At 42.9% G+C, this 10,247-nt stretch overlaps 1 protein-coding gene across 1 annotated transcript; it reads right to left on the bottom strand.

Moving 5' to 3' along the window:
* Positions 1-383: 383 nt before the first annotated feature.
* Positions 384-4,901, bottom strand: eif5a2 (eukaryotic translation initiation factor 5A2). The gene is made up of 5 exons (XM_072457889.1): positions 4,701-4,901; positions 3,924-4,085; positions 3,688-3,792; positions 2,660-2,791; positions 384-1,729 (listed from the first exon to the last, which is right to left on the bottom strand). Exons 2-5 carry the CDS (start codon positions 4,077-4,079, stop codon positions 1,670-1,672), a joined length of 453 nt encoding a protein of 150 aa, XP_072313990.1. The 5' UTR covers positions 4,080-4,085; positions 4,701-4,901; the 3' UTR covers positions 384-1,669.
* Positions 4,902-10,247: the final 5,346 nt, after the last annotated feature.

Raw genomic sequence — 10,247 nt, 5'->3', positions numbered from 1 at the left:
GCGGTTTGAACCATTTTGGATGTGGTAGTACTAAAACACACCACTAGATGTCACTCTGACGTGGTATTTCGAAACCCGGAAATGCTTGCTTCAAACGCCTTGCCGTGACACGAGGCTTCACTTCGTCCATCACTAGTACCATCTTAACACTTAATAGACTTCGAAGTACTGTAAACCAAGTGTTCATAAATTGTTCCATTGATAGATCAGGTTTGGGCAGACCCGGACACACTCTAACCTCTTTAAAATGCGTTTCCCTGCTCTCAAGTTTGGGTTGTCCACTGTTTCATTTTGATGTCCATTACCTTCAAAATGCTATGGGATGGCTACGACTCTGCTACTGGACCACAACTAGTTTAAGAAAACACTCAAGCGATTCTAAAAATGTTAAAAGTACTGCTTTAATTCTCAAGTTCAATCAGATTGTCAGTTTCCCATTCATACACAACTAGGGAGAGCCAAGTAAATACAAGCATAATGTTAAATCATTGACTTAGCCCTTGTCAAAACACTGCAATTTTAGACAATTAACCAGGCAGGAAAAAAAGAATTAAGTAAAAGAAAAAAAGCCTTAACCAACCACCAGATAGACGCTAAAAAGGAGAAAATAATAAAACACATAACATCTCCTGAAGTCCTGAGAAGAGGTAGCTGTGTGAAGGTAAATTGTATTGGGGAAAAAAAGCATAAAAAAAAAAAAAAAAAAAATACATCTAAAGATCCGCCACAAAACCAAGGCTGCGATTGGTAACCTCAAAGTTTCGTAACACTAGTAGGAATCGTCAAATAAAAACTAGACTCAACCCATCGCATGAACGACAACGTAGACGAACTGTGCAGTGACTTTCAAACACAAGCGCTCTGTGAATATTTGGTCCATTGTCATTTGTGTTTTGCAAGCTCCTTATAAACTGGACCCAGCAAACAAAGCATGTTTGAGACTATGCGGGAGCACGGTCCCCTCATCCTTTATTTAAAAATAATTGATTAAACTATGATGAATGAACTAATGACATGGTAAAAAAAAAAAAAAAAAAAAAAAGAACACTTTGACACGGCCGTCCCAGAAGACAACCGCAGTCGCAGTAACATGAAATAATTGTAAACATCTTTTCAGAATTTGAACGAAAAATAAAGAAAAAGGCTTATATCTGAAAGCTTATAACTAATAGTACTGTGGCTGCACGGAGATGGCATTAAAGCAGCCAAAAAGTTGCTTAACGGGGGGAAAACTGACTGTTGGACCTTTGTCAAAGTTAAAAAGGTTTGATTATTTCAACAACAAAAAAACAGGAACCAGAATTACTTGGTGAATGGGTATTTTCTATAGAAACGTGCTGCAAACGGAAAAAGCCACAAATAAGACTTTTCCCCGTCCGGATTGACCGCAGATTTGTTTGAATACTCTTATTGCGTCGAATAACAAATCACCAAATGTTTAACTTTGTCGTGTATGAGAAATAGTCAAACCTTTTTTTTTATAGACTTTAGAATCTATCAGAGAAGTCAGACCGGCCCTCAAGGGTCAAATTTAAATTTAGGCCACAGGTTTTTAATGCGTTGGCTTCCTAGGAAACATTTGGGGTGTAGATACAGTTTGTTTACGACAAGGAAACTCAACAAGATAGAAACAGAGTCCGGACATCGGCGCGAGGACACCAAGCGGCCGTTAGTTCAGAACCTTCGTCCCGACAGCCACTTCTTGACCCACGGCCTTTAAAACAGTCACCTAAAAAGGGAAAGAAAAGACTTGGATGAGCAGATTTCACAAATTGCATTGGTATATTTTCCTTCACTATTTAAGATAAAAGTATTTAAGACATGAAAAGCATGAGAAGCTGAATAATTCAACATTAAGGACACAGCTATGCTTCAGGGCAATTCCTGTATGTCACTCCAGGTCCAATTTAACAATTCTAGTGAGATGCTGCCAAAAATGTCTAACAGAATTTATTACAAAAAGGTTTTTAATTTACAAATAAAAATGAACCAATTTCAAAACAAGTTTGTGGTAAAGCTGCTGTACTTTGTTTTTTCGAACAATGAACTACTAAAGCTAATTGTTTGACACTCAAACTCCGCTTTGCCCCCTGAAAGTCCTAAAATGTTCTCATTATAAACTCCAGCAACATACTAGGTCTTAATTGAGGAGGGACATTTTGCACATTTTGACAAACTTTACACATTTGTTTCCACCTCGTCACAGCAATGAACCAATAGTAAGCCTGAGATCTTAACCAGGAGCCAATGAGCAAGCAGCACGGCACAGCTGATCACTCATAGCACGTCACAGTAATCTTTCTGTGTCGTGCACCACCGCAGCGTGTTTGTGTGTATCTAATGCCATTGACAGCCTTACAACATACATCCACACGCAAATATTAAGTCTTCACCTTGACACGTGGTGCTCGTTGTCCCGCTTTTCCCCTCAAAAAGTGAGAAACTTACAGATCATGTAAAAATGACAAAGTAAACATGGTCCTCGCTTGGAGATGCACCAATGGCACAAATTCAGATGCTGGAAATGTGTTCAATATAGTGATGGATGCATTTGGCTCAGTTTTATCTCAGAGTGTCTGTTTGAAAGCTAAAAAATGATTGGCTCCCCGTTAAGAGTAAATGTTCATGTAAAAAAATAAAAAATGAACACTTAACATACCATGAACTGCTCGTCGCCCTCAAGTTTCCGGGTGATTTCCTTGCCAGTATCATCGTCTGGCAGTTTAAGGTCCTCCCTTGTGTCTCCATTTTCGCTCATCAGAGTCAAGTAACCATCTTCAATACCCAGAAACTGAAATTCGCAAAATGAAAACATACATTCAAGGAGGAAACTTGAAATCATAAAATACAGTATACGACGTTGAACAAACAATAGTGGCCTTCCTGTGCACTGAAGTAGGACATTTAGAACATTGGGGAGTCGTGAACATTTAACATTTGTAGATGTGCCTTCTTCAAACCCAGTGCACATTATTATATGGTTTCTTTGCACACACCTAACAATTCAGTTCAATATTGGCACAACATTTAACTGCATTTAACTCAACAGTCGTTAGTATTGGCTGCACAATGAGGACACGTTTTAATACAATATATTGACTATTGTGAAAAGTTCTACAAATAAATGACTGAATGTACAAGTCAAACTGTCACAATAGAAACTTTATTGGGGAAAACTAAGGAATAAATAAAATGCTCAAGACATTTAGCTTAAATCAAATAATTGATATTTTAACAATATTGCATAGCCCTAGTTTGTATAAACGTCAGTGAAACTTAATATTGTACCAAATTAGGAAAGTTAAGTACCCTACACTGCAATTAAAAATCCTTCACTACAGTTATTGATGATACAATTTTCATATTGTAAAAAGTACACTTTAGCTTTCCCCCCCTCAAACATATGCACTTTATAGGCCAATTTGTACCCTGCTATTGCATTATGTACAATAAATGCATATAAATAAGTAGACTTTATTTTCACAATGGCTAGTGATTTCACAAGAGACATCAGAGCCTGTACAAAACCGGTTCCTCCAGATCCAAACCTGTATTTCCTTTAAGACTCAGTTGTTACACCCATTGAGCCATCCTCATATTTTCTTTATGACTCTAGTTATTACAAGTGCCAAATGTAAACGGTCAGACACAGAACACGTGTGCACATTTGATTGACAGCAGCGTTACCTGGTAATCAGTCCTTGTAACATGTGGTACATCCATGTTGTGGGTAGAAGGGCAGATATCCTCCAGCTTTTTCCCAGTGAAGATATCAAGTCCAATGAGGTGAACCTAAAAAAGCAGCACAAAGCCCTCGAGTCAGATTCTCAATGGGGTCCAACTTGTACAAATGTGCCACACTGCGCTTTAAATCACCAAGTGCCCCGAGCTCAGGATTCCTCGGGCCCGACGTGAATTCGTACCTTTGCGTGCCCGTGCTTGCCAGTCTTTGAAGTGGACATTTCGACAATCTTGCACGGACGTCCCTTCAACATCACATGGCCATTCTTTCTCAGGGCAGAGCACTGCATCGGAAACGTCTCCGAGGCCCCGGAGCTGCCACTTCCAAAGTCGTCCATGCTTAACTAACGGGGAGAGATGTAAAAAATAAAATGAAAGCACAATAAGCACAAGTAACAGGCCCCAAATAACAGCTTTCGCGAGAAGCAAACCGCGCGGACAAGTTTTAAAGTACAATCCGAAGTGATGCTCCCGTGCGTGACTGTGCGTCCGAATGCGCACAAGTTTGGCTAATGCTAAGCTAACGACGTGCCGTATGCGGTCACTGAACTTCACAATTACACGCGTTTACGGACGAATCTACTCACTACGGCCGCTCGCCCGCGCGCACGAGCGTTTATTGTCCGCGGGGAAAGCGGTCGACGTGGCTCTGGAACGCGGCAACGGGTCCGGGAAGTCTCGTTTACGTGGCAGCCGGGGCCAAATGACTTAAAACATGGCACCGCTTCGTTTTCTACCCACGCCCTGTTCCATGCGCGATGACTAAACATTTACGGGGCTAGCACGCGGTGCGAGCCCCGGCGGGTTACGCGTCCGCGCCGGGTCCGCCGCGAAGTTCGGACAATGGGCCCCGGAGCTGTGCGGCTAGGAGGGGGGGTCCGGGTCGCGTTTTCCCCCGGCCCGCAGACGCCATTAAAAGTCACGCGTAAACATGTGGGGGGAAGTCGGACGCGTCTTACCTCGTTGTGGGCGCGCGGCAGAGAGGGGAGGCCCGACGCAGGCTCGAGGTTTTTATGCGGGAAGCAGGTGAGGAGGAGGGGTGACGAGGTAGGAGCGCAGGTAGCGGCGGATGACGGTCCGGACAAGTACGGCTCGGCGGAGGAGGACGAGACGGGGGGGACGGTGTCGGAGAGGAGACGCGGCGGTGGAAGTGAAGCCGGAGGGGCGCGAGAGTGCGGCGGCGGAGGAGGAGCCGGCGCGCGCAGGGGGTGGGGCCAGGCCGCGCGTCGACGAGAGGAAGGAGAGAGGGTACATCATATTCTTTTTCTTTTTTTTTTCTTTTCTTTTTTTAACATAAATCTACAAGAAGAAACATAAATTACACATATGCAAAGAAAAATATCCATAATGTTCAAAGCTGTTTTTACTTTGTTCACTTTCTGCACTACATATGTCAACTCGACTGTAAATTTGTGTACGTATTAAGCATATTTTTATTTTTATTTGTATTGTTTTTATCTTATAGCTTATTGTTGTTGTTGTTTTTTTATCCCATAGTAGATTTTATAGTAGATTTCAAGAGGAAGGAGAGAGGGTACATCATATTCTTTATTTTTCTTCTTTTTTATTTATTTATTTATTTTTACATAAATCTACAAGAAGAAACATAAAAGACACATATGCAGAGAAAAAAATATCCATAATGTTCAAAGCTGTTTTTACTTTGTTCACTTTCTGCACTTCATATGTCAACTCAACTGTAAATTTGTGTACATATTGAGCCTATTTTTTATTTCTTTTTTTCTTTTTTAAACATAAAATGACAAGAGCAAACATATGCAAAGAAAAAAGAGGGAAAAAATAATTATAATATCCATAATGTTCAAAGCTGTTCACTGTTCACTTTCTGCACTTCATATGTCAACTCAACTGTAAATTTGTGTACATATTAAGCCTATTTTTAATTTGTATTCTTATTTTTTTTATCTTATAGCTTATTGTTATTTTTTTTATCCCATAGTAGATTTGAATAGTTTCTCTTTTGACTTATTCATTGTTTTTTGTTTTATGATGCACCGAATCACCAAGACACGTTTATGTGTGTGAATTCTGTTCATTGGGATCAGTTGGCTGTATAGTTCTTATATTGTATTAGACATGCATGGTCCTGATTGGGTTTATTTATCAATACTCCGTTAGATCTTAAATCTAATGCTATCAATTGGAAACTTCCTCCGTAGTTTACTCACATAAATGAAAGATATATAAATATATCAAACTTGGAATTAGATATCAACAAATCCTTCTGTATGTTCTGTCAAAATCTTGTTAAGTACAAGTAGTAGTTGCTGCTTTAAGGGGTGATCTTTATGCCCCTATATACATATTTTATATATATAATATATATATATATATATATATATATATATATTATTTTTTTTTTTTTTTAAGGGGTGATCTTTATGCCCCTACGTTTTGTCTATGGGAGTTTTTGTTTATAGGAGATCTTCTACTGAGAGTGTTTTTCAAACCTCCTATACCTCCAATAAAGGAATATCTTATCTTATCTATGGGATGAGCATGGATTTTAAGAAAACTGACTATGAACTTACAATGTCCCTTGTAAATGTATAGATGTGAGTGGAATAAGTGAATAAGGTAATGTTACTCCTACTTGAGTACAGGCTTTGGCTACTCTACCACCAGTGGTTGTTTTGGTCAGTCCTTTGGTGCCTGGGCTAATCCTGGTTCAGGTGTTGGTTTAATAAAACAATTTAAACAAAGAATTAGGGCCAGGCCTATATCAAATCAAATACCATTGCCACTTTTGACATGGGAACCCACTACCGTCATAATGAATAGGCCTTACTATTATGCCAGACTATACATTATTTTCTTATATCTTGTACATGCCTGGTAAAAAGGAAAATTATTTCTATAGCTGATCCCTAAAAATGGATTGTGTTTTTTTTATTGAGAAGTTTAATTGGAACAGCTTCTGCCATAATCTTAAATCATAGACCCGACTCTCCTGAAACATGCCATGGCACAGTTTCCTTTTCTTCGACCTGTTGATGAAGTTGCTGCAGGATAAATACAAAATAATAATTCAACGAGAACTATTAACTATGTTCTCTTAATGATGAACCCTGCAAATAGGCAATGATGACAGAAAATAACCCTGGACTGCCCCATCAGAACCTTGTGGAAATAGGTCTAAGATGTGTGGCACAAACAGGACTGAAATATTAGCTTATTATAGTCTTTGTTATGATTGTTACACAGTTCTCTCTGAAGGTTTATCCACAATACACCAAGGAGGCTTATTCTTATTCTTCTTCCCCCCCCCCCTCCCTCCCCTGGGCAGCTCGGACCACAACCTTGTACATCTGAGGCCTGTGTATGAACCCATCGTGCGCAGGCAGCCTGTGGTGTCCCGTGAGGTGAGGATGTGGTCTGCTGAGAGCGAGGAGGCTCTGAGGGACTGCTTCAGCACCACTGTCTGGACTGAGCTTTATGACCCACATGGGGAGGACATCAACACCATCACAGAGTGCATCACGGACTACATCAACTTCTGTTTTGAGAACATTGTTCCCTCCCGGACGGTGCAGTGTTTTCCAAACAACAAGCCATGGATTAACCGTGAACTGAAGGCTCTGTTGAAGGAGAAGAAGAGAGCCTTCAGGTCAGGGAACAAGGAGGAGCTGAGGACTGTGCAGAAGGAGCTGAGGAGGAAGATCAGGCAGGCTGAGGCCGGCTACAAGAGGAGGATGGAGGAGCAGCTGCAGCAAAAGAACATTCAGGGAGTGTGGAGGAGCCTGAAAACCATCTCGGGCTTCAAAATCCCCCCTGCCCAGACAGAGGGGGATCTACAGTGGGTGATTGATTTAAATGCTCACTTCTTGAGGTTTGATCGGTCACCCGCCCCTCCTCTGCACAGCTGCATACTCCCTCTTCCACAGCTGGACAATGCCCTGCATCTGTTCCTCTTCGCTTATCTGCCCCGGACCATCAGCTCCCCACTTCGCCTGGACTCACCCATCCCCCCAGCACACGGTCCCCCTGCCAACCACTGACTGTCACAGCAGCACAGGTGAGGAGTGAGCTGAAGAGGATTAAAGTGAGGAAGGCAGCAGGACCTGACGGCATCAGCCCCAGGCTCCTTAAGTCCTGTGCAGATGAACTGTGTGGAGTTATGGAGCATGTCTTCAACATGAGCCTGAAGCTGAGGGTGGTACCACAGGTCTGGAAGACCTCCTGTCTGGTACCTGTGCCTAAGACACCGCGCCCCAAAGACCTCAACAGCTTCAGGCCAGTGGCTCTCACGTCCCACCTGATGAAGACACTGGAGCGGCTGGTCCTGGACCACCTCCGCTCCACCGTGAGCTCAGCCATGGACCCGCTGCAGTTTGCATATCGGTCTGGCATCGGAGTGGAGGACGCCGTCATCTCCCTGCTGCACCGCTCTCTCTCTCACCTGGAAAAGCCTGGCAGCTCTGTGAGGATTCTGTTCTTCGATCTTTCCAGCGCCTTCAACACCATCCAGCCGCTGCTCCTGAGGGACAAGCTGGAGACGGCTGGTGTGGCGTATGACCTGGCAGAGTGGATCCTGGACTACCTCACAGACCGACCCCAGTTTGTGAGAGCCCGGAACTGTGTGTCTGACACTCGGACCTGCAGTGTGGGGGCGCCCCAGGGCACTGTCCTCGCGCCCTTTCTCTTCACCCTTTACACTGCAGACTTCAGACATGACACGGACAGCTGTGTCCTGCAGAAGTTCTCTAACGACTCTGCCATCATCGGACTCATCACGGACGACGATGATGCGGAGTACAGGGGACTGGCGCAGGACTTTGTGGACTGGTGTCAGCGGAACCACCTCCTCATCAACGCGGGGAGGACCAAGGAGATGGTGGTGGATTTCCGCAGACGCCACCCCACTGCCCCCTCACCAGTGAACATCCAGGGACGGGACATTGAGAGAGTGGACTCATACACCCAGGTACTAACCTGGGTGTTCATCTGAACCACAAACTGGACTGGACTCATAACACAGACGCACTGTACAGGAAGAGCCAGAGTCGGCTCTACCTCCTGAGGGGACTCAGGTCTTTTGGAGTGACAGGGCCACTCCTGAAGACCTTCTATGACTCTGTGGTGGCATCGGCCCTCCTGTATGGTGTGGCCTGCTGGAGCAGCAGCATCACAGAGAGGGAGAGGAGGAAGCTGGACAGAGTCATCAAGAAGTCCAGCTCCGTCCTGGGCTGTGCTCTGGACTCGGTGCAGTAGGTGGGGGACAGGAGGGTCCTGGCTAGATTCACATCTATGCTGGACCATGAGTGTCACCCCCTGCAGGACACTCTCTCCGCTCTGGAGAGCAGCTTCAGTGAGAGACTGATCCACCCTCGATGTGTGAAGGAAAGGTTCCGTAGGTCTTTCCTTCCTGCTGCTGTCAGACTTTATAACAAAAACTGTTAGTACTGAACACTCGCAATACTGACCTAACCATGTGCAATTCTGTCATATGTGCAATTGCTGTTGGAATTCATGTGCAATTCATGTGCAATTACTATGAAATTCATGTCCAATCTATGTGCTGTCGTGACACATATTCATGTGCAATTACTGTCGTGATCACATGCAATGGTATTTATGTATTTATTTATTCATTTGTCTATGGGAGTTTTTATTTATTCATAGGAGATCTTCTACTGAAAGTGTTTTTCAGACTTCCTATAAGTGATCTGTTCTGTTCTTCTGTATCTACCTCTGTATCTACCTGCGTTGCACCAATGAAATTTCCCCATGTGGGACAATAAAGGAATATCTTATCTTATATCTTATCTTATCTTATCTTAATACCAACATTATCACAATATTCAACAAAGTAATAATGTCTTCAACAGACAATCAGCTCATGCCTGATGTTTTTGCCCAGTTCTGATTCAACAGGAATCCTTTGTTTATGGATGTGTGTGTGAATCCTTCAGTTTGGATCAGAAGGGGGGCATGTTTGTACTGTGGGAGGGGTCTCGCCTGTAATTGGGACAAATATCAGCCCTTAGGGGAATGCTGGAGGATCCCTGGACAAACGGGTTCTTCAGAACGCTGCCATCTGATCCCAGTACCACAGTCAAATCAACTTGCATTTTTGGTGAACCAATCATTGCCAGTGGGCGGTTTTGGCATTTTTTTGGCATCGTTACGTAGAGATATCTTGTCTTCTGAGGGTTACTTGCAAGTGTGTTTGTGTTTTCTTTTAGTCTTTTGTAGATGCTACTTTTGAATGTTCTATTGTCTGTTCAGCACTATTGTATTTTGTATTATTATATTGTATATTTGTCTTTTTATGTGTTGTATAAATACATATGTGTTCAGAATTTCTAAACGCAAGACAGTCAATCCTTTGTTACAGTGATGGCCAACTTTTCCAGCTGTGTCACAAAAATAAAAAAGTACACTGAGGTCACAATCATTTGAGTCTTGCTTTCATATTACGTTAAAACCAAGCCGCACCAGACTGGTTTGCTTTTTGTGGAATAAAATAAGTCATTTGGCTTCCC

Source organism: Eucyclogobius newberryi, unplaced genomic scaffold, assembly GCF_026437365.1.
Source record: "Eucyclogobius newberryi isolate DKJ021-1_F unplaced genomic scaffold, fEucNew1.0.hap1 SCAF_21, whole genome shotgun sequence".
Lineage (NCBI taxonomy): Eukaryota > Metazoa > Chordata > Actinopteri > Gobiiformes > Gobiidae > Eucyclogobius > Eucyclogobius newberryi.
The sequence above is the reverse complement of the archived record's forward strand: the minus strand, read 5'-3'. Positions and strand labels throughout refer to the sequence as shown.